Source organism: Drosophila biarmipes, chromosome X (genome assembly GCF_025231255.1).
Source record: "Drosophila biarmipes strain raj3 chromosome X, RU_DBia_V1.1, whole genome shotgun sequence".
Taxonomy (NCBI): Eukaryota; Metazoa; Arthropoda; class Insecta; order Diptera; family Drosophilidae; genus Drosophila; species Drosophila biarmipes.
The window spans coordinates 12,272,051-12,297,072 of NC_066611.1; the positions used below are offsets into that span (position 1 = coordinate 12,272,051).

At 40.2% G+C, this 25,022-nt stretch overlaps 2 protein-coding genes across 6 annotated transcripts in view; both read right to left on the minus strand.

The window, feature by feature from the left end:
• The window catches only part of LOC108025805 (uncharacterized), a 57,425-nt gene extending 50,233 nt beyond the window's left edge, over nucleotides 1–7,192 (minus strand). The window contains exon 1 of the mRNA XM_044093730.2: nucleotides 6,576–7,192. The gene's annotated coding sequence lies outside the window, so the exon portion shown is untranslated. The remainder of the gene's footprint in view (nucleotides 1–6,575) is intronic.
• An 844-nt stretch (nucleotides 7,193–8,036) lies between these two features.
• Nucleotides 8,037–24,657, minus strand: LOC108025856 (homeobox protein abdominal-A). 5 transcript variants are annotated; one of them, XM_050888925.1, is made up of 9 exons: nucleotides 24,546–24,657; nucleotides 24,059–24,244; nucleotides 22,808–22,975; nucleotides 22,321–22,506; nucleotides 18,325–19,631; nucleotides 17,162–17,257; nucleotides 10,038–10,209; nucleotides 9,481–9,976; nucleotides 8,037–8,922 (listed from the first exon to the last, which is right to left on the minus strand). In XM_050888925.1, the coding sequence occupies exons 5-9, from the start codon at nucleotides 19,572–19,574 to the stop codon at nucleotides 8,642–8,644; spliced, it is 2,295 nt and encodes a 764-aa protein (XP_050744882.1). In that variant the 5' UTR covers nucleotides 19,575–19,631; nucleotides 22,321–22,506; nucleotides 22,808–22,975; nucleotides 24,059–24,244; nucleotides 24,546–24,657; the 3' UTR covers nucleotides 8,037–8,641. The 5 variants fall into 5 exon arrangements, 1 of the variants encoding a protein (XP_050744882.1); XR_007764638.1 differs by lacking the exons at nucleotides 8,037–8,922; nucleotides 9,481–9,976; nucleotides 10,038–10,209; nucleotides 17,162–17,257; nucleotides 18,325–19,631 and adding an exon at nucleotides 22,089–22,254; XR_007764642.1 differs by lacking the exons at nucleotides 8,037–8,922; nucleotides 9,481–9,976; nucleotides 10,038–10,209; ... (2 more) ...; nucleotides 22,321–22,506; nucleotides 22,808–22,975 and adding an exon at nucleotides 22,089–22,254.
• Between the last annotated feature and the right edge of the window lie 365 nt (nucleotides 24,658–25,022).

A 25,022-nucleotide genomic window follows, 5' to 3' on the forward strand; every position in this document is an offset into this window, starting at 1 on the left:
TGTTTCTAAATATTTCTTAAATATTTTGTTTCAGATATACAATACAAAAATAATTCCTGAATAGACTTATGCGACTTAAAGACACTTTCTGTATCAATTATCGAACCCATCTACCCCAAGCATACCCAGTAAGCAAAAATCATCAAGAAAAATGGACGTCTTTGTGCGGAAAATTTCAGCGCGAAAGCACTACAGCTTAAATGCCGGCTCTGAAGAGGCGGTTCGGGGGGCACTATACCATAGTATACTATATGTATGTACCATACTGTCCCATGGCGACCGCGAAATCGAGAACTGCCAAGAAGACAATGGCTGATTGTGACTGACAGCATAATTTATAGTTTTGCGATTTGAACTGCGTCGCAGCCGGGCATTTGACTCTGCCCGCCGACAAAGAGCTGCCGAGATCCATGGATCCACAGATCCGCAGAGCTGGAGATCTGCACTCCTCCCGGCCTCCAGTCCATCTACGGCATGTGTCCACTGTGGCGTGAGGAGCCAATCAAATGGAAACGTAGCGAATCGGAACTTTGTGTGTGGCAAGGCACAACCGCAGCTGTCAGTTATGACAGCGGTCATCTCAGAACTCGGAACTTGGGTCTCGGGTCTCGGGTCTCGCATCTCCATCTCCATCTCTATGCCCATCCCCATCATCATTACGACCATCATGGAGGTATGCAAATTGGCCATTGTGGAGGCCTATCAGATGTAGGACTCATTAGAGAATCGCTTTGGCACTGCCATTAGCAACACCTTCGACCAGTTAATTATGGCACTGGCCATAAATCCGCGATGCCAGAAGCTGGCTGGTCGACAAGATCCAGCCCGAGATACAGATACATCTAGTGATAGACATGGATCGATGTTATTTTTCTCGAATAGTGGGTGTGTTATGCAAATGCCACGCAGTATAAAAGCCAACTGACACTGGTTTCTTGTCGTATATAAACGTATTTTGTGGCTCTTGGCCACGTGCGGTTCTCAGGCGCTCTCCCTGTAGACGGTTTTATTTTATGGAAATTAACATTTTTTAATGGGTTTCTCTTTTCAGGCCAGGCCCGACCGGCGCACACATTAATTGTTTGTCGGATCGACGGAGAGCCGTGTCATGCTGCATGTGAGATTTCTTATATGTGGAGTCCGTGTACGTATGTACACATGTGCCGAGTTGATTTCCCCGTCCGGCCAAAAAAAAGTATACAAAAAAAACAGAACCGAAAATGCTACAAGTTGCGTGTAGCTTTGGGGAAAAATCCATCGACGATCCATCGATCTGAACGAGTTTGGGCCGCCCGATTGCATTCAACGGTGGCCCACTGGCTTGTTTCGGGGTGAAAGCGGGAACAACATAAGACACAAATATAGGTTTTAAAATCTTTAAAATCCCCTTTCCTTGTAGCTATAAAATAACTTGGGAATTATAATTTTTTGGCACTTGAGACACCCGAAAAAAGAACTTGGGAATTATAAGCAATTTTTGGTTATTATGCGAAGAGAAGTATATTTCTAGCATATAAACCTATTTTATTTTTATATATTTGCTAATATTTAATTGTAGTTTAGTTTATAAAATAGGAAAGGGCATTGATCATAAGCTAATAAAAATAAATAGTTATTATCGAAATTTGCAAATAAGAAACACTACAAAGATAATCAATCAATCAGAAACACAAAGAGCTTCATCAAGCAAATCGTTAGTGTGGAAAATTCTTGCAGCAGAGAAACTCGGCTTGATAATAAGGATAAAGCCGAGGTAATGATCGCTGCCACATGGAGCACACAGCACACAGCACACAGCTCGAGGCGTTTCGAATGGGAACAGAATAACCAATTTCCATGCGATGCGATGGGAAAATGCAACTGCAAAACCACTTGAGCTGCGGACTGCATTTTCGGGAAAGCGGGAAAATGCATCTCAAGTGGACATGGACAAGTGCAGCGATCGCATTACACAAGGACCACGGAGCAGAAATTAAAAACCAGTACCGGCTATCTCAATCAATCAATCGCCAATTTAAAATCGATTAAACGAGGAGTCAATGGGAAAACGGCAGGGAAACCGGCTCTCCTGACCGCCTTTAGTTGAGATGTTGTTGAAATTTGAATGCCCCAAGCGAGGTAGCCCCCAAAAAGCGGCCAAACACGCAACTTCAACGCAGATCGAACATAATTACAAGCCCCCAAAAACGGAAAAGTCGGACGGGGGGAATTCTTGACGCGTCTTGAGATGGGTTCCCTCGATCCCCGCCAGCCAGCGAACCACTTCACTCTAATTCCGATTCCGAATCGGAATACGACGCCCACAAGATGACAAATGGTCGATGGCAACGCCATCCGCAGATGGATAGACAGATAACCATGGCACTGTGGTACCATAACATGGTACTGCCATGGGATCTCCGGCCGGTCGATCCGAATGGCAGACAATGCCCGGCGAGGGAACCCGTGAAGCCACAGAGCAGGTTCAATGACAGCCCCGGCCCGCGATAATCATCATCATCGCACAGCCGGCACTGTGATAATTCATTAAAATTTTGTCGTTTCGCCGTCTTCACTGTGAATCTCTGACAAAAAGTATCTTGAAAATCAGTCAGGGGGTTTGTCTATGACGAAGATACATCAAGAAAACAAGAAAACTTTGATATAATAATAATTTTTTGGGAATATTTTACAGAATTAGAAGAAATGGCTAGCTATTATTGGGATCCAAAAAGATATTAGTATTATATTTTTAATATTATATTTTTACAATAATAATTTTCTTTTTGAATATTTTATCGATACAAAAAAGAATAAATATTATTGGGGACCTAAAAAAGGTAACCCCTAGTTTGCAATATATTGTAAAAATTATATTTTTGATATATCTGTATAATTTAATCAAGAAAACACCTTAATTTAATATAATAATGATTTTTTTTTGAATTTTTTTTTTACATTAATCTATTATTGGGATCCAAAAAGGTAGCTACTACATTATATTATTTTTTAAATATAATATTTTTGATTTTTCTAAATAATTTATCAAGAAAACACCTAACTTTGATGCAATAATGATTTTTAAGGAATATTTTCTAAATTTATTATTTATTTGGATTTATTACTTTGCATTATATCTACATATTGGATTAAGAAAACACCAAACTTTGAAAAATTATGAAAAAAACCAAACTTTAATATAATAATTTTTTAGGAATATTTCTTTAATAGGTTATCTATTATTGGGATCCAATAAGGTAGTTCCTACTATGTAATATATTATATGCATTGTTGTATTTACTTTCCCGTTATAATATTCTAAAATATTTCTTAGGATCTCGGAACTTACGAAGCTATTTAAGCCACCTGATACCATAGAATTTCCCTTTTTAAATCAGACCAAGTTCCCATGCCACCCAGAAAAGATCTCAAATTAAACAAATCGGGCTGGAAAGTAAACTCTGCGAACTCCGAACTTTATTCTCGTCATTGGAGGGAAGAGGAACGCCACCAGGGGCCAGTTTCCAAGTTCCCAAGTTTCCCAGTTCCTAAGTACTGCCTGCTGTGCGTACTTAACTTAATGCCTGCAGATCGGAGTGCCGGCCCATAGATACACACCCACACAGAGCCAGGGCCGTATAGAGGCGCATGCAGTCCCATAGTACATATCGTTGTGCCCTGCACATGTGCAGCGGCAATCAAAGATCTGTTTATTGTTTACAATGGCCGGCGGAACCATCAGCATCGGCCTCTCCCAGAGACCCCGATCATTTTTAGCTGGCCAGGCACGTGCCCCCATCCCCCGACCATCCGCCACCGCCCTTTGACCCCCGGACTACCAAGAATCCAGCATCCCAAAAGTGCTGATGCGGATTTGGTTGCGCTTCCTTGGCATTCGATCGCACCACAATTTCGAATTTAATTTATAGCAAAGCTGGAGATGATGCACAGCGAGAAAATGTGTGCCTAGTTCAACGAAAATATTTATCTCTTTGATGTTTAAATATTTACTAATAAAATATATATAATAGAAAGCTTAGTTTTATACTATATTTTATAAGCAGGTGTTTAATTTCCTTATTTAATAAATTTCAAATTTCTTGATAATTTTAGCTTTAAGTTTTTTTCCAGTGCACTTCAAAAGAAAGGGAGTGGAGCATGTGTTCTTATTTCCATGAAAATATTTATTTCTATGACATTTAAATATTTACAACTTTTGATTAAAGAAAAAAAATGTTATTTTATATTATATTTTATAGGCGGATTAGTTTTTTCATAAATAAATTAGAGAATTTCTTATACATTTTAGTTTTAGATGATTTTTTCAGTGCACTTCAAAAGAAGGGCAGTGGAATGGCGGGTGCATAATGAGGCGGGCGTCTTGTTGCACTCCATAATGCTGTTTATGTTTTATAGACCGTTTATGGCTCGGAAATTCAGAACTTTGTAGGTATCCATATATTTTTATTCACAGCTTTTATTGAAACTTTGCAACTACTACTTTTCATCGAAGATCCGCCGTTCCTCTTTCAGTGCGACTTCTTAGGGCCTCAAATATCGCAACTACTTCTATTTGAGCCCGCAATTTCTTGATGCCCCTATTATCACTCCTATGGTTCGGCATTAGGTCAACCGACTCGACTTCAACTCGCTCGAGTCTCACGCAATTTGCTTTGAACAATTGCTAAATTGACATTTGCTTGTGTGTGCCGGGGGCATGTGTGTCTTGCCTGTTGCTCCAATTCAAAATAGCAGCCATAACTTATGGCGAATTTTGCCCAAGGAAATCTTTCCACCACGCTTCTGCTCTCTCTCTTATGGATTTTATATATTTTTAACGTTTTTATGGAGTAAAGGGGAAAGTTTGCCACTTCTATGTAGTAAGTTAGGGTAATCAAACAAGGCGATTCCATTTTTTTTTACCAGGAATATGGTATTATAAGTATAGAATATCATTATTAAAAGTTTTATTTTGGACTACAAAATACTACTACAATTTTATTAAAATAAGAGGCAATAAAAAATATATGTTTTAAGAGGAAAACCATTAATATCGATGTTTTTTAAAGAAGTTTCGGATGCCAAATTGGTGTATGCCACAGTAAAAACTCGATAGTTCCCTACTTGATTTTTATTTTGGTTTCCTCGCCTCTGCCACGCGAAATTGCTGGGCAACCTACGATGATCGCCGATGGTTTTTAATTACATGGCAGCGCGCAGACGGTGCCTCTTAACCCCCCAAAGCCCCCAAAACTACGGGTTTGGCGACCACAACGGCAATTAACCATCTTTTGGCGGCGACAACACTTAACGGGACAGCGTTTGGCCAAGTCGAACGAACGCATCGATTACCTGCGCGGAGCTACGCACCTGAAGGCGTCGCTCAGGCAGGTGAAAATCAACTAAAAAAGTTGCTTAAAAACACTCTAAAAAAAAAAACAGAAAAAATCACAGGCGCAGCTACGCAAATTTTATGCAATTGGGGACAGCGGACACAAAAAAAAAAATGGAAAACTGCCTTGGGCGGTTTTCCCAACACTCCTCACGACCATAATTTTATGTAAAAGATATATATATAAATTAACAAAAAAAAAATTCAATAACTAAAGCAAAACCTTTGCCATCAATCAGCGGCTCTTGAAATATGGCAAAAAGACCGCGTACCTCACGTATGCGATGGCATCGCGAGTGGCTGACCCCGAAACCCCAACTACTTGTCTGCATCCGAGTGAATGAAGTGACAGCCCCAGAAGCCGGAGCAACACAGTCCAGTTGGGTAAACATTACAAAAAGCAATTGCCCAAAATGTGAAACAAGAACGGGCCAAAATAAAAAGTTAGCCGGCAAAAATCGGCAACGAAAATCAGTGTAGCGCGAGACCTTCGCAGGCCGTGAAGCTGTTTTGGCTTTTTGTGTAGCTGAAGGCGAATCTTCAGTTTTGGTGTTAATATTTTAGAAGAGCTCTACATTTTATTTGGTATCAAGTAAAACGAAGCTTAGTTAATGTATCTTACTACTTTTAAAGTGCTCTTGCTTTGCAGATTTTGTAATCTATAAAATATAATCTTATGTAATACAACTCTAATCTGTATTTATAATTTTATATATTTTTTTAGATTATAATATCTGCGAAACAAGATCACTTAAAAGTAGTTTAAATGAAATGAAAAATCATAAGTTAGCTTATAGTTAGCTTTCACAAATAAAACAATTCTTTTAAAAAATGTTGTTACCCAACACTTATTTTTCTATCCTAACCTATTCCTCTGGGGATAATAATGCCTTTTTCCAACTGGAAAACCAACTTATATCCGGCCTCCAGTAGGCCAATTTTCCTGGGTAATCAAAAAATCAAGTGAGAACTCTTCCCTTTTGAGGGGGATCACCCATATCGACAGGGCCCCTTTCCACTCCTCGAGGGTTCTGTAGCCAATCACTTCCCAGGCGGATCAGCGATTGGGCGAATGATTGATGGATGGATGGCTGGATGGTCGGATCTCACATATCAGCCAGCCCCCCGCCCCCGAATGCCTAATCAGATTAGCTGGATGTCGTAACCCCGGCATGCATAGTTGTAGGTATGGCTGCTCACTTACCTGTTCTCACAGCACCTGTGGCTAAAACGCTGGTGATGGGGCCAATGACGCTGAAGGACGGAGGCTGGGGCGCTGCAACAGTTGCGGTTGCATGTTGACCGGAAGCTTTGGCTGGCCGCAAGGCAGGATATGGATATGGCGGGCTCTTGAGTTTGTCGAGGCTATCACTCCCTTGCCAGAAGAGAGAGAGAGAGAGAGAGCGAGAGCCCGGAGGAGAGTGCGAGAGGGCTTTGGCCCCGGGAGCTGGCCACTTTTCACACGCTTTCACTTGAACAAAAACTCAAAAAACTCGAAAACCTCAAGAAATAACCAAAACACAAACAAACCCAGCTCGGTCGCTATTTGTTTTTCTCCGCCAGCAAGCAGGTTGGCACTATTGATGTTTTTATATCTTTCGTTTTTGGCCAAGCAACAAGTGATTTGGGCCCAGCAAGGCAAACGCACTGGCCAAGACACACGCGCACGTCAACAAAAGGCAATTGTGTGGCAACGGCGCAAACGCAAAGCCAGGCGCAAAGACACTGGCAAAGGCAAACAAAGTCAAAGTCGCCGAAGAATCGAAAACAAACCGCCGCAGACCGACACGTCCGTTCGCTTTCGAGAGTGAAAAACGTCTGAGAAATAAGAGAAACTCTCACCGAATCACTAGTCGCCCCTGGCTTCCGGAGGGAGGCGCTGCTGGCCAGCGATCGCCAGGCGCCCTCTAGGCGGGCAAAGAACCTACCTTTAAGGCAACCAAACTTAAATGGCACAAAATGAGAGAGTGAAAGCGGAGAGGTAACAGCGCGAGAGAGAGAGAGGTGAGAAACACCTGAAAACTGCAATTGAGCACCTGCAGGCGCCCTCTAGTCGGCCAAAAGCGTAGTATTTTACCGGTTCATTGAATCTCTTATCAACAATACAGTTTTTCTTCTTTCGTTTTCAGCGTTGCCAGCCTAAACTCACTATTTATGTTTTACCTTCTGCTTCCATGCTTTTGTTTTCAAATTTGAATTGTTAGGAAACTGATAGAAAATATATCGATAGCCTTAACAACCGATAGCCTAATGCTAGCCATCTAGCGAAAGTTTAGAGAACTACTAAACGATCTCTAGCAAAATAAAAAAATTATAAATAATAAACATAAAATAAAATACTGATAAATATAATATCCATAAGACTTAAAATAACGCACTATCATTCAAATATAAAGAAATGTAAATATTTCTAGAGTCAACTTTCCAACTTACAAGCAACTTAGCTGCTTCAACAATCATATAGAAATTGGTTGATGTCCTGGCTGAGTCTTATGTACATCGTTGAAATTCCCAACTCCTTTTTCCGCCCAGAGTCAATATAAATTTCACAGACGACTATCATCGCGCAGACATACACAAGGATTAGAGACGCTTGTACCCACAAGTGGCTTTGGTCTTTTGCCAATTTTTTGTTCAAGCCAAATCTTTGTCTCAATTGTTTTAATAAAAAAAAAGGTTTATTTTGCCATAATGAATAAAACCAGTTGGGTGCCATTAGTTCTACGGACATGAGTATTATCTTGTCTGATCTCTAGCCCTAGTTTTTGGTAACATATTAGAGGAGAGGGGAGAGATCAATCTGCCTGGTATTGTTTACGGATATTCGGCTACATGTAAAAACACTTAACTAAATTCGGAGACGAGCAAGAGCTAAGTATGTATGTTATATCTGCAGTTAGATACATTGTTATACGATTAAGTACTTAGGGCTAGCAAGCTACTTATCGACTATGTATTTAACTAAAGTATAGACAAAAAAAATATGTTAGGAGGAGGGGGAGGGTATTGGTACACTCAAGACTAGACTATACATAGGGTCTAAATAGTAAATGGTAAATGGGGGCTTTGGTTTTTAGGTGGTTACATGTAAGTGTTGTTCAAGTGTGACTAGTATTCGTTTAGAGTTGGCTTATGAGTAGATCGGCTACAATTACGATTGTTACGATGGCATGGAGCAGGCTCGGGCGATATATACGAGCGATATGTTTTTCAATTGCTTGGCTGAGCGGGAGCTGGAGGAGCTGACACTGGGCTCTGTTGTCTGCGCGGTCAAGCGACTATATCACTGCCGGGATTGTAGCCAAAGTAGTTGAGGTTGAACTCGTCGCTGAAGAGCACCTCCTCCTCGGAGGGCTCCACCTGGTGCGACATCTGGATGCCCAGCTCCATGGGATCGATCTCCGTGATGTAGTACTGCGAGCTGCCGCTGCCACCGCCCATATGGCCATTGCCTCCCAAATGGTTGCCGCCGCCACCAAGGTTTCCGTGGTGCTGCCGCAGGACACTTTCCGTGACCACCACATCCTTGTGAATGGGATTCAGATAGTCTTCTGTTCGAAGAGAGAGAGAAACACTTGGTTATTAGGGGCTTACTAGAAATTGTTCAACTGATTACAACCATAACTAAGTGAAAATGGTGTACTAAATTTTTTAATTTAAATAAAAATACATAGCACGTAAAGCAAATCAGATTTAGTAGCGTAAATTAATTTAAAAATATTTTAGTAAGATTATAAAATCTTATATACTATTTTATTTACTTTTTCTTTAAGCCGGGGGTGTTAGTTTTTATTTTCACTTTAAGGGATCTACGGGAAATTGAATATTAACCAATTTGTCTAACTTTTGTACACTTTGTTGGCCAGCGTAAATATAGTTTTTTAAATAAAATAAAATTAAAAACTTTATGGTTTAATGGAAAATGGTTTCAAATTAGAAACAAACTTACATTTTTTTAAAATAATATACAATTGTTGGTCAAAAAATCAGACCGAAATTATTATAATTTATTGACTACGCATCATTGTACATAAATTAATAAACACTTTTAGAAATCTCGACTTCAGTTTGCCAGTGGTGCCAATGATTCTTATAGAATAATGCCTCACCATTATCCAGCAGGACATCGTGGTAGGTGCTGATGATGGAGTTGACCGACTGCACCTCCACCTCGCGATGGATGCCATTCAGGATTTGACCCGCCGTCTTTCGCAGCTCATCGTCGCTGAGCAGATCGTTGAAGGGCAACAGTCTTTGGTGGTGATGATTGTGGTTGTGGTGGCTCTGGTGGCTGTGGTGGTGCTGCTGCTGGTTGGCCTCACTGCCACCGCCACCACCACCTGATCCTCCGGACGAATGCATCATTTCCTGGGTGAGAGTGGCCGCTGCCACCGCCGCTTCGTCGTACAGGCAACTGCTGGCCTGTGCTGCATGTTGCTGCTGTGCCGTCTGATGTTGCTGCTGCTGTTGCGGCGAGTGTTGCTGTTGCTGCTGCTGCTGGTGGTGTTGATGTTGCTGCTGCAACTGCTGCTGTTGCTGGTGCTGCTGTATGCGCTCTCGGTTGATCGACTCCATTTTGAAGAACAAGTCCAGGCGCTGCTTCTTCTGCAATTTAAATTAGATTATTCTAAGGTTGTTCAATGGACTCTAAGTCAGTTTTACTTACATGCTCCCAGGCCAGCACGTTCTCCGCTGAATCTCCACTGGAAATGGCCCACAGGTGACCGGCTCCTTGGGGTGCCTTAACGCCCTTGCGAAAATGTGGGTTAATCGAGAGATTGTGTCGAACCGAATTCTTCCAGCGATCATCATTGGACTTGTAGTAGGGAAAGCGATCGCTAAAATTACGAAAAATATGGCATTTTAATAGGGATTTAAAAAATTAGAATCTTAGTATTTAAAAAAAAAAATAGAAAAACTAACTATACAAATAAGATTTATTATTCTTTCTCATAATTTCCCTTCACTTAGCTTAGAGGAGTGCGAGGGAGATGGAGATGTGCATGCAGCGAATCGACTGCTTCGAAGATTGCACTGAAACAGCGGCACCTAGCGTCCATTTCTTATAAGTTTATAACTTTTTAATCATTTTTCGGCTATTGATTTATAAATATATATGTATACTTTATAGGGTCGGAAACGAGACCTATTAGAAACTTTATGACGAATCTAGTATATTCCTATACTCTATGTAAGTAACAGTTTTGAAGTCCTTTTTGGGATTGGCTCTTTTTAATGGGCACTCACCACTGGCCAGTTGGCCAGCTGACCAATTGCAATTAAAGTTTCAGCCCCTTTTGCCGACCAGCCAATCCGGAACGGAAACGAGGCAGTTTTCATGAAAACACGTCATCGCACAGCACTGCGGCAGACCCATACAAATGGGGTATACCATCTACCATATAGCATATAACGTATACGGACATGGACATGGCGATGGACACGGACATGGAAAACGGAAAAGGACATGGACAGGGACACTGGCACAAATTATGCGTCGTTTCAGTCCTTTTTCCCGGGCTCTCCGGCTCGTTTTTATTTGCCAGTCAGTCACGAACAGGCGATTTCGGAAGGTGGATAGATGGTAAAAAAAAAAAAGAAATGGAGTATGCCCCATGTCTAGCAGGTGGAAGAGCCCGCAATCAGCCCACTACTACCAGCTAGCTATACCACCACTTTTCAGATGTAAAGAGGAAACAACGACGACCGGAAAGGACATCGCGTGCCAGGATTCTTCGCTGGGTTTCCTTTTTTTTTGGGTGGGGTTTTTGGCGGACAACAAAATGGAAAGTATTTCAAATTACGACACACAGCGGATTGGAGTGGGTGGGCGGCACGCGCCGAGGTGGAAAAACAACCCCCGAATGGGTCAGGCTATGTCATTGGTTAACTGCCACTGCCCCCCGGGGGATTTCCCACCACTCTCCACCATTCTCTACGCCCACATTTCAGCTCGAAAGCAATCCAAAAAATTTCAGCACGCGAGCTGGAAAAGAGGAGTTTCGGGAGCCTTCTATCCCCCCAACTGTTTCTTTCGCTTTTCCTTATGTTCCTTCTCGGATTTTCCCTCTTTCGGGAGAGAAATGACGACTCATAAATGGAGAAATGAACTGAAATATGGAAATCTACGGTGTTCGCCGCCCCCCGGCGAAGTCCCTAATGACCCCCCGGCAATGTCCTGATAACAGCGATGTGTGGGGGATGTGTGGATCCACCTTTCCGAGACCGAGATATATATGGACTCTCGCGAGGATTTGGCACGCAGCCCGTCATGACGCATCAAGCCATGATATGGCACTTGAAATTGCCTGTACCGGAGTTGGGATCCAATATCCCAATGAATGAAATCAACTCCATTTGCCGGTGACTTGGCTGGTTTTTCTTTTGGTGGAAAGAGTAGAGCTGGGCCAATGATAGTTGAGCTTTCTGATGGGCAGAAGTTGTTATACATATGTTAGGTGGTATTTCCAACAGTTCCGGACATCTAGATGGTTCTAGGGGGATTTATGCTACTGAAAGTATGTCACCAAGTCTATTTTTCTGACTGTTTCAGTTTGTTTTGGTATAATTTTTTCTAATAAATTGCGCAATACATAAAGTAAATTTTTTTTATAAATGTACAAGAACGCACATTATTTTATATAAAAAATATGAAATACAATCAATATCTAATTTACAAGTGCATTTACTTTCAAGCTTGTTTTACAATCATTTAGAAAATGGATGATGTCCCGGCTGAGGGACATCATTATTCTTATATGGTTAAAATTCCCAACTCCTTTTTCCGCACGAAGATATTAAAATGAAAATGTTATTATTATTAATATCATTAGTTAATTAAAATATTTTACTGTTCAAATATCAAACTGTAAATTTCCTTCACCTCCTTTAATGCATTTTCTTTTAAATATAATTTCAAACAGTCTTAAGACTTGAAGCCTTGGATTGCACAAGTCAAAAAATTAATGACAACCTCAGAACTGTCCAAAAACCTCTTCACTTCTCCGTTCGCCGCCTGCACTTGTAAATTTCAAAATATTAAGTCAGCCATTGAGAGCCCGGATGGGATAGTTTATGTTTATGGGCGCTGCATGACTGTCTGGTCTTAATCATGCACCGAGCCAATCGATGGCACGGCTGTGGATATATAAATATATACAGCCAGCTATCCATCTGGTGGAAAAGGTAAATTATGTATGCAAGTACAAGTGTGTATATCATGTTTTGCCTGCCGCACTTGTCGAATTGTCAACGTGGCTTCAAGCACGTAGTTCTCCACTCGAAGGGGGATTACCTTGTGGGGGTAGAAACCACCCACTTTCTGGTTGCTTTGGATGGTTGGAGCTCCTGAGTGGCTTCGTTGGCTTTGGTAAAAATCAAATACCCGCTATCAGCGTCGTCATCGTTGTCAATGAATTTGACTGACTGACTTTGCCTCGTATTTGAATTCGGGTGACTACCAAAAAAAAAAAAAAAGTTACAGAGAAGGGCAGGTGAGTTCTGCTATGAAATTGTCGAAATACACGGAATGCCCGCCCCACTTTCCACCCATTCAGTTCGTTAATAATAACTATATCAAGTATATCATCCGCTTTAAATTTAAGTTGAGGAAAAATGTTTAAAGCTGTGCATTGCCGTTCGCTTTGTCAGTTATTAATTACATTAGATGAGAAAAGTTTTTAACGGACTTTCAATTTTTTAAGTTTTGTTTTCTTTTTCCGCATTAATTATCAGAGTTTGAACTTAATAATTAAACTTTAATGTTTTTTTATAATACTAATCTGTGGAAAAAGGCATATCAAGCTTGGTTGATAAATGATAGATGCTCCGTAGATGACAAATGCGGGTTTTGGTAATGTTATTGCTTTTTTGACTATTTTCATGTTCGAAAGTTCAATTTGAAAAGTGTTCATGCTTGCTACCAGTCGCTGTCCAGCCCTGATGAGGAATTCTATGTAATTGACTATCCAATCCAGTCCCATTCCAATCGCCTCGCCTCCAAGGCAGCCATTCCGGGCCGTGATGAGGTCTGATAGGCTGCGATGGTCGCTCGGACTAGTTGGTTGGCTCGGGGGCTTTGGAGGCTCGGAGGGCTACTGGCTACGGGCTACAGGCTTAAAGACCTGGAGGCCCAAAGGCCCAAATGGGCCGGGCCGTGTCTGGAAGTGCCTGGCACGCAAGCCACCTCAAACACACTCTGGCGCTTCATTTTTTTTGACATGGCAGCAAGGACCGGGCCACCAGACTGGGCAACTACTTCTGGCCCCGGATCCGTATTCCGTATTTATATAAAAATATACACAAATACATCTATATATATATATATATATATGCGAATTTATAGTATATATCTGAACGGCTCTGAGGCCCTCACATATATTTATTGCACTGCGCTAGTCAGTTCATAAATTGTTGCGGCTCGTTGGCTCGCCCCGGCCAATAAAAGAAATTGCCTGGATTTATGGCCAGGAGGAGAGTCGAAAGTAGAAGTTGCCTCATTTCGGTTGTGCAAAATGAAAAACTTTTTAATGGCAATTGCCAATTTTTTGGGCTTTTTTATTTTTATTTTTTCCACTGCCTGGGCGTAACTGTGGCCGGCCACGCCTCCACCAAAAAGAATAGGAAAACCCCTGTAAATCGAAAGCCAAAGTTATCCCAAGAACATGGGACTCGATCTTGGTTGGCGGTTTGTTAAGCCAAGAAACAAAGTGGTTTTTCATTGGGCGAGGAAAGTCCTTGGTCGCGGGCAAGAAATCTTAGGGCTTGCCCCAAACGGAAATTCGCTAAGGACAAAATCAAAATCAACCTTGATATTTCCATAAATTTGTATTAAGAAGGGAAACTTTATTTATCTAAAGTTTGACGTAGACTTCTTGAAGTCCAAGCTGAAATTTTTGGAAGTTTTGTGGCTAGGAAAAATAAGTATACTCCTAAAACTTTGTATTAAAAGAAATTGCAAAAGTATTCAAATTTATGTTATTAAATATTATAGTTCTAAAAGTATATTATTAGATAGACAAGTATCTATATAAATGAATATATTATTTAAAGATGAAATTCTGAATTTTTTAGAACTCTTTTACTATTTGAAGTTGGGTTTCTTTGCTGGATATTCAAATGCATAAATTCGAGTGTCCCTTAGGAACTAAGGAGTGCTTTTTAGATGTCAGAGGGTTATCTCTTATCTTCATCACCCATAAATTCTGCTGGTTATCCCAGTTGCGGTTATCGAAGGGTGAGAGTGGATCCCCTGCCACATGTCCTGGCCGATCAAGCATGATCCGCATCCCATAAACACTCAATATGCATTGGGAATTGACCGGAAGAAGGGGCGGAGGTGCAGCCACCACCGCCTAACCCACTTAACCCCTTAACCCGAACCCAGAGCCCCGAACTCCGAACCAGGTAATTGCTCTCTAGCATTTGGGCATGGGCATGGGCATAGGCACGTCAAACACCTGATCCCCGGGATGCAATGATGCATGTAAAAGGTGTAGAAAAGCCGGAAGGACCCCGACTTGCGCACCCCCAACCCTCGCAATTAATAATTATTGTGAGCAGTGGAAATTTCATGGGCAATTGCCGGGGCGCAACGATTAGGAGTTGGAAGGGGTTTTCGAGGTGGAGGTGGAGGCGGAGGCGGAGGTGGGTTTTAGAAGTCGCGTGGGCGAGCAAAGTTCCGTAAATTGCCATTGGAAAAGCGGGGGTTTTCGGTGGTTTGATGGCTGAAAACCCTGCGCAGGCGCCATTTTCGCCTTGACTGCACGAGGACACGGCCCTGGGACTACCCATCCCTGCGGAAAATCGCCCCCTAAAACCACCCACTACCCACTGGGAGCCGCAAAGTAAATTTGTGAATGGTTAATGAAAAGTTCCCCAAACTACAGGCCGAACTGAAACGAAACTTCTCGGATGGACGGTCGGTCGGTCGGTTCATTACATTAAATGCAGGGGAGGTGCGCAGGTGATGGGCAAATGTCATAAATTATTTGCCTGCCCCACCCCAAAGTGGGGTGGTTTTGTATGTAAATTTATATAGGATATTTACACGCAACATTTTCGGCTGCGGCTTCAAATATTTACACTGATTCTTTGGCCCCCGAAGAGGAAAGCACAGGTGCGGAGTGCAAGGGGGGCGCCGAATGCCAAATTAATGAACCTTGAAAAATGTGTTAAAAGTTTTCGTTTTCTCCGTTTACGATTCTCGTCGAATTGACATTTTCCAACTTAACTTGGGCCCGGGGTGGTGTGGGAAAAATGGGCTGATGGGGGGGGGGGGGGGGAAATATGACGGCGGAAAAGTGGGTGGTCTGCGGAAAGTAGGTAATGATAAAAAAAAACCAAAACTCGGGACGGCAAGAAAAGGGTAGTCTATAAAATATGTCTATAAAGTTTGGCTCTTAACAGACAACTGGTTAACTAAACCAGAAATTTATGCAGGTTGTTGTTTTGAATTTCGAGTATTTCTTTTTCAATGGAGTTCAAAAACAAAGAATATATAACAATAATCAATAGTAAGTTTATTACTTTTTTCTATTTTAAAGGGAAAATGGTTTTCAAAAGGTGTTTTGAGAGTCTATGGGTAAGCATTTTATATAATTTTAAAACTACTTTATGTTTAGACAGTTATAGTGCGATGCCATTTTTAAGATTGTTTTTTAACAACGAAAATTATAGTTTTGATAAAAAAAAATAAACTAGATCTTTTTGGGTTAAAAAAATAAAATTGTTAAAATCATAAGCAACTTATTGCCATTTCCCAAAATGTTATTAATTTTCTTAAGTGTTTATAATGTTTACTAATAAACCAAAACAAGATCCTAAAAAAATTGATTCTTCTAAAAAAAATTAAAGAACCCAAAAATAAGATTTTAATCTTGAAATAGAAATTAAACAACTTTTTTTAAAACAAGAGTTGTTTAAAATATAAAGATTAGTTTTTATAAATAAAAAAATATATTTTCACAAGCCAATCACATATGTAAAATAAGTTTAAAAATAAATAATCTTTGGGAATGCACAAGAAAAATGCTTATGATTTTTTTAATATTATTTGATTATGGAAATACTAAATAAATGAAACGAGGAATATTTTATGACATTTTTTGGTAAAGAAATACTATTTTGGACAACCATTAGTCCATCTTAACAAATGGTCAAGGTACCAATAAAGGGAACTCCAGCAGAATAATACAATTTATATAATCTAATAAATTAAACAGGTAATATTCTATCAACATTTTAGGTATATAAATATTTTTTTTAGAAACCATTATTCAACCTTTACATATAGAAAGTGTTCCAATTAGAAGGAATATATCAAAATCTGATAAATAAATAATGCCAGCTTGGTGTAAACAACTTGTTGAACAACCCGCAAATAGTTTGTGTTACAACATTTTTCTTCTCCACCTTATATGCGAAGAGGGCAAGGAAAATGCAATTTTCCAGCCCATAAATTAGGGTGAGCTGCTAACTTTTGGCACTTTCATTCTTGTTCTTGGTGTTGCACTCCGTGTTGTTTGGTTAACAACCAAGGAGCTGCAACGCGAAACAACAGAAAAAGTTGTTCGAGGAGCGAGAAAATCAAATGGCCAACGGGAATGCCCAGGAAAAATGCTTAAGATTTGTTTAATTGCATCCGGCTGGCGCTTTTCTGCCCTCAACAATAATAAAAGGAAAACACTCTGCAAAATGGCGTACATCAAAGGGGGTGGTGGGTGGTGGGCGGTTCAGTGGGTGTGGGGTGTGGGCTGTGGGAGGTGGGTGTGGGTGGTGGGTAGTACTTACGATATCCATTGGTATATGCCCGACACAGTCAGCTCACCCTTGTCCTCGAGGGCGTATTCGATGAGCTCCGTGTAGGTGAACGGTGGTTTCTTTGGCCTGCTTGTTTTGCGGTGGTTGGTTTCGGATTTCAGATGGGTGGGTGGGTTTTTGGTTCGGTGGTGCGGTGATTGGGCGACCCGATGGTGGGGGGCATCCGTCGATTCGTCGGTGGCATCGATTGGACGACGGCGGCAAAATCAAATGGGGAACGCACAAATCGGGGAAAAAGTTTCACAAAAATTAGAAAATGTCTCGAAAATGGATATATATTTTAACATATTTTGATCAATTATTATTGTATTATCAATTAATTATGTGGCAAATTTAAATGCAAATATTTTTAAAGTATAAGTTGGTTATTCTATGTAATTAAAAGGAAAGTCCATTTCTATAAATCATTGAAATATTAGTGCGATAGTAAATAAGCAAAAAGTTTTTTTTTAGAAACAGTATACCCAAACTTCTATCTCTATATCTCTATTTCTATAAAATATTATTTAAGATCTCCAGTCTTATTGATATGATTGACTCATTAGAAAATTATATAAACTGTTTTTTTTTTTTAAATTAAAACAATATTTTTGTATATTTTGGATATATTTTTGATACTATTTACTAATCAACAACAAAAAACTAGTTATCTAGTTAAGTTTTTATCCCTTTGATTACTTACTTACCGAAAAAATATATTTTTTATATTTTTGTTTGATAAAAAATAAAGAAGACTGGTGAATATTACATAAAAAAAACAATATTTTGAGGTCCAAAGTGTTTAATGCTTATTTTTTGTACTATTTACTAATCAAAGGAAAAATAATGGAGTAATAATTAGTAGATGAAAAAGATATGAGAACTTGAAACTATTATTCAAAGCAATACATTCGAGAACAAAAGTGTATAAACCTTGTATATTTAAGACTCTTTACTAATCAACAAGCAATAATTTAAAAATGTATATAGAAAAACTTTAGAGATTGAACACGAGTCTTCTAAAATTTCTAAAGAAAATATAACTTTCTAAAATTATGGGTTAAAATAAAGTTAAAAAATGAGAACAGAAGTTTTTGACTTATCAAAAGCCAACAATCTTGATATCTACTTTTCCGCATTTCTGCTGTACTCACGCTTTGCAAGATGTATCCTCGACGACTACGTGCTCGGCGACGATCATGTCGTTGCCATCCAGCTCGGAGGTGACCTCCATGACCAGCTCCTCGAACTTGCGACCCGTCTTGTTGGAGCCCACTCCGGCTCCTGGACCTCCAGATGCTCCAGGGCAACCACCACCACCACCACCACCTCCTCCTCCTCCTCCTCCACTCGTTGGCATCGCCGCACCGGAGCAGCTCTTGGGCGATCTGGCACGCTGATCCATCATCCCCGCGCCCAGCGAGTGATTCGAGGTCGTGGCGGATGCGGCGGATATGACGGAGGCGGATGTGGGCGAGGCTGAGCTGCAGGGCGAGGTGCTGATGGCCACCGCCGTCGCGGGAGGCGGATGGGGAGGGGCACTGCCCTCCGGCAGATTGACCGCCTGTCCGTGGCCCTGGTTGTGCGGCGACAGGTGCGGGAACTCGTCGAACTTGAAGTTCAGCAGCCAGGACAGGTTCTTATCCTCGAAGTCCGCCTCGGTGGCCTCGTTGCCACCGCTTCCCGAGCCGGATGAAGTGCGGCGGCCCGCCGACATTATCCGCTGCTTGTGCGGCACCAGGAAATTCTGATTTTGATTGGCATTCTGGCCGGGATTCTGGGGGTTCTGCGTTGGGTGCTGCGATTGTGCTACTGATACCGATGCTGCTGATGATGAGGCTGATGACGATGGAGTGGCTGGTGGCGGCGGCGGCAGCGTGGCATTCAGTTGACCCAGCTCCGCTTGCAGGCCGGAGTTATAGCGATGGTCCAGCTCCAGGAGCTCGCCGCCCGTCCAGCCGCCGTTGTCCTCGAGCGGACCACTCGACGGGGGGCAGTGGGAGTAGGCGGCGGCGGGCACCAGGAGGCTGCTGTCGTAGGCGAAGAGATCGTTGATGAAGGAGGCCGAGGACTGGGCTTGGGCGGGGGCGGCAGTCGATGGATTCGGATGGCCGGGTGCCGGGTGCTCCAGCTGCAGGTGGAACTGCAGATCGCCGGCATCGTAGTCCAGGTGCCGCTTCTTCCACGGGTTCGACGGTTCGATGGGCTCGTAGTCCTGGCCCAGGGCCAGATCCTCCTGATCGTCGTACTTGCGCTTGAGGAAGCTGTAATCGCCGGCCAGGTTGCCGTTGCTATTATTTTGATTGGTGGTGTTGCTGTTGTTGTTGTTGTTGTTGTTATTGCTGGGATTCGATGTGGGGCTGGATGCACTGCCCGTGCCATTGACGGGCATGTTGACAATCATGGTGTCCTGGCTGTCTCAATTTCAATCACGTGAGCCAAACGGAACACACAACGCACACTGGGTGAGAACAGGGCAGCGAGGCACGGGAAAAAAATTGACGTGTATTGTGTGGCAGGATAATGGTTAGTTTTTTTTTTATTTATTTATTTATTTATTTATTTTTGGATTTTTTTTCTTGAGCCTAGCTTGGGAGAGGGAACTGGGGAACTGGTTGGTCCGACCTGGCTAACCGACTCGCGCTGCGACTGGCCACGGAATGCGATGGGCCGCCAGGAGCTGAGGCCAACTTGGCCGCGCCGAGCTGAGCCGAGCTGCGCCTGCGCCCGTCTCCACATCCACCACCCCGGACACTCAGTCATGCACATAGGCGGCAGGTCGGCGGGGCGGTGGAGGGAGGACCCTTACCCCTACCAGTACCCATATCTATACCCATGCCTGTACCCCCAGTCGAAGACAAGCCCCCTCCCTCCAAACCAATCGAACTCGGCGTCCAGGAAGTGATGGCACAGGTACACACTATTGTACCTTTCTCAATCGGGGAAGGGACTTTGAAAAATGTAATAAAATAAAAAAAAATACAGGTTCAATACCCAAAACTCTTATAAATAAAATAAATATAATTATAGTTTCTTCTTAAATTTTAACCATTCACAAAGTTGCAAGTATAATAATTAAAATTAAAAATTAATCAAAGCTAAAAAAAAAAATAAAAGCTGAATGGTACACCAACATATCAATTGGATCAATAAAATAGTTACTTTCACAACAGCAAAAAAAATGCACTTAACCTTCAATATAATATAAGTATTATTAAATAATATTCAAAAAACTAAATAAATACAAGTACACTTTTTTGGAGGTACCTATGAGTACATTTTATCCAGATCTTTTTTTAAACGTATTATCAGAATGTATTTTAATATGAAATTTAAAGAATATAATTACTCACGGAATCTGTGTATTTTAATTTAAAACCCGTCTTCTAAAAAATATCATACATATTATACATTTTCAGTTTTTTTAGGGACAATGTTTTAGTGAATACGATAGTTAGGACTTCTTTAAATATCATATATATTGTAAATTTTCAGTTTTCTAGGGACAATGTTTTAGTGAATACGTGTATTTTTGTTATAATAAATAACAAAAAATGTATTCATAAGTCATCCAATAATAAAAACGTGTACTAAGCTATCACATGAAAATATATTGTACCTAAGATATTAACAAGTACCTGTGGGTACACCACCTTCCTACTCGCCACCACTGAGACCAGGTCATGTGCCGCTGGTTCTGCTTGGTCGCTCGATTCGGCCATAATCGAACATGTGCGCCGAGCTGTCCGTTAGCCAATTTCGCGCTGACAGGGAGCAGGGGGTGATGGAGTCTAGGCTCTAGGTGCAGGGTTCAGAGTGCAGGGTGCAGGGTGCAGCCATTCAAGCGTCTAATCGACGACGCTCCTATGCACTGCAAGTACTATACGCTATGTACCCTGTGTCCTCTAGCCTAAGTACCCTTTCCTGGCCCCGCACAGGTGTTGCACCGGCTGGTTTTAGGAACTACGACTCCATCTGGACAACTCGGACAAAAAGAAAGCAAAAGCTATTGCATAAATAGACATGATGTATCCGAGTGCACATTACTCCTTATCTAAACTTTTAATTTTATATACTTAAAAAAAACAAAAGGTTAAAGGACGGAGGTCATACCTCCTTGAGTCGAGCTTATTTTCCACTCCAATGACAATAAAATAAGGAGCAATTTTTGCCAAAATCTGAATACTAAAAAATCCTGATGGACCCCCTTACAAAAAATGAAAAAAAATTTCAAAAATTAAATATTTCTATTTGTGATGGGGATCTTTAGCAGGGGCCACCAGCTGCTCAAAACAGTCGACCTTTTCGCTGTACGCCTTGATTTGACTAAGCTACGATCAAAAAACGACTAAAAAAGAAGAATTTTTCGGCAAAAATTATTCGCCAGTCAAAATCTGAATCCCAAAAAATCCTGATGCACCCTCTTACAAAATATGAAAAAAATTTTCAAAAATTAAATATTTATTTATGTGATGGGGATCGTTAGCAGAGCTCGCCAGCTGCTCATAACAGTCGGTCTTACGATGAAAAATCCATTAAAAAATAAGAATTTTTCGCCAAAATCTGAATCCTATAAAAATCCTGATGCACCCCCTTACAAAAAATGAAAAAAATTTTCAAAAATTAAATATTTCTATTTGTGATGGGGATCGTTAGCGGGGGCCACCAGCTGCCCAAAACAGTCGGTCTTTTCGCTGTACGCCTTGATTTGGCTAAGCTACGATCAAAAAACCACTAAAAAAGAATTTTTCGCCAAAATCTGAACCCAAAAAAATCCTGATGCACCCCCTTACAAGATATACCCTACCGAATACTAAATCTTAAGATATACTACCAATACACATCCTAAGCTAAATGTATTATATATAACTTATATGCTACTTAAAATAGAAGAAATATTATTGTGAATGCTGGCTGATTACTTTTTGCATATTGGCTATGATCTATAATATGTATTTGTGTACATATATGCATTGCATAATCAATTAATAGTTAATAATTAACCACTGCTTTTAATTGTCCGGTCCGAGAGGTACGCACATATTTATTTGCTTGAGTCCATTAACAACATGATTTTTTCATTTCTGATTCAAAGTATTTGGTTTAGCTTAAGGAATAACTAAAAATATTTTATACACTAAGGTACATACCTGAAGACGTTTTCGATGCTCTGGAGTCTTGAATGATGACACCTCCGTATATATATCCATAATCATTGCAAAAGCTCCATATCCATCCATATTTATCCAGTGATTTGTCCAAAAGCACACAATCCTTCGCTGGAACTTCCGGTCAACTGTTTTTCGAGTGACCATGCCATCCATTTCTACTTAGAACTAGAAGAAGAAGAGATCAATTTGTTATTAGCATATCAATGACGTGGCCAATTGTAAGATTTATAAGTATTACATAACAATAACTTGCTTAGGTTATTTATAAAACATAAACATTCAACATGTCTGCAGTTGTAAGTTGGATGTTTAATGTTGTATGTTTAATGTTGGATGCAATGTTGGATGTTACATGTTCAATGTTACATGTTACATATTGATTACAATGTTGCACATCGAAAGTTGCTTAAGTTCACCTTTAGTGACGACTATAAATATTTAATTAACACCTGAATAAGGTTCATACCTGGACAGGATCACGATGCACTGCATCCTGGAGTCCAGTGTCACCTCCATATTGTCCATTCATCTGTCCAAAAGCACCAACACACACACACACACACTCGCCGGAACTTCCGGTCAACTAGATTTTGGGGTGACCATAGCCCACAGGTCATGCATTTTTGAGCTAGAACTGATTGGGAATTATAAGCTCCCACCGAAGTAATTAATTTGTAATTAACATTTTCGATGACGTGGCCATTGTAAAATGTAAATAATATTGAATATTTTTATAATGTAAAGTTATTTATACAACATAAACATTAAACATGTCTTACGTTGTTAGTTGTATGTCTTTTGTTCAATGTTACATGTTGAATATAAACTGTTGAATTTTGCATGTAAGTATAACTGAATAATTGTATATTTTCGTTTTCAACAATAAACATTTTACATATTTTAAGTTGTTAGTTGGATATTTTATGTTGAATGTTACATGTTGAATATATGCACCCCCTAAAAAAATGAAAAACATTTTCAGAAATTAAATATTAAATATTTATTTAAGTGATGGGGATCGTTAGCAGAGGACACCAGCTGCTCAAAACAGCCGGTCTTTTTGCTCTGCGTTTTGATTTGGCTAAGCTACGATCAAAAAACCACTAAAAAAGAAGAATTTTTCGCCAAAATCTGAATCCCAAAAAATCCTGATGCACCCCCTTACAAAAAATGAAAAAAATTTTCAAAAATTAAATATTTCTATTTGTGATGGGGATCGTTAGCGGGGGCCACCAGCTGCCCAAAACAGTCGGTCTTTTCGCTGTACGCCTTGATTTGGCTAAGCTACGATCAAAAAACCACTAAAAAAGAATTTTTCGCCAAAATCTGAACCCAAAAAAATCCTGATGCACCCCCTTACAAGATATACCCTACCGAATACAAAATATTAAGATATACTACCAATACACATCCTAAGCTAAATGTATTATATATAACTTATATGCTACTTAAAATAGAAGAAATATTATTGTGAATGCTGGCTGATTACTTTTTGCATATTGGCTATGATCTATAATATGTATTTGTGTACATATATGCATTGCATAATCAATTAATAGTTAATAATTAACCACTGCTTTTAATTGTCCGGTCCGAGAGGTACGCACATATTTATTTGCTTGAGTCCATTAACAACATGATTTTTTCTTTTCTGATTCAAAGTATTTGGTTTAGCTTAAGGAATAACTAAAAATATATTATTCACTAAGGTACATACCTGAAGACGTTTTCGATGCTCTGGAGTCTTGAATGATGACACCTCCGTATATATATCCATAATCATTGCAAAAGCTCCATATCCATCCATATTTATCCAGTGATTTGTCCAAAAGCACACAATCCTTCGCTGGAACTTCCGGTCAACTGTTTTTCGAGTGACCATGCCATCCATTTCTACTTAGAACTAGAAGAAGAAGAGATCAATTTGTTATTAGCATATCAATGACGTGGCCAATTGTAAGATTTATAAGTATTACATAACAATAACTTGCTTAGGTTATTTATAAAACATAAACATTCAACATGTCTGCAGTTGTAAGTTGGATGTTTAATGTTGTATGTTTAATGTTGGATGCAATGTTGGATGTTACATGTTCAATGTTACATGTTACATATTGATTACAATGTTGCACATCGAAAGTTGCTTAAGTTCACCTTTAGTGACGACTATAAATATTTAATTAACACCTGAATAAGGTTCATACCTGGACAGGATCACGATGCACTGCATCCTAGAGTCCAGTGTCACCTCCATATTGTCCATTCATCTGTCCAAAAGCACCAACACACACACACACACACTCGCCGGAACTTCCGGTCAACTAGATTTTGGGGTGACCATAGCCCACAGGTCATGCATTTTTGAGCTAGAACTGATTGGGAATTATAAGCTCCCACCGAAGTAATTAATTTGTAATTAACATTTTCGATGACGTGGCCATTGTAAAATGTAAATAATATTGAATATTTTTATAATGTAAAGTTATTTATACAACATAAACATTTAACATGTTTTACGTTGTTAGTTGTATGTCTTTTGTTCAATGTTACATGTTGAATATAAACTGTTGAGTTTTGCATGTAAGTATAACTGAATAATTGTATATTTTCGTTTTCAACAATAAACATTTTACATATTTTAAGTTGTTAGTTGGATATTTTATGTTGAATGTTACATGTTG

What these genes read in the sequence shown, in the direction of transcription:
- LOC108025856 (XM_050888925.1), bottom strand. Translation starts at nt 19,574, where the DNA reads ATGATTGTCAACATGCCCGTCAATGGCACGGGCAGTGCATCCAGCCCC. An exon ending in ACGTGCTGGCCTGGGAGCAT is followed by an intron (nt 9,977 to 10,037) that starts GTAAGTAAAACT and finishes TTTAAATTGCAG; the next exon opens with AAGAAGCAGCGCCTGGACTT. An exon ending in CGATGTCCTGCTGGATAATG is followed by an intron (nt 8,923 to 9,480) that starts GTGAGGCATTAT and finishes CTCTTCGAACAG; the next exon opens with AAGACTATCTGAATCCCATT.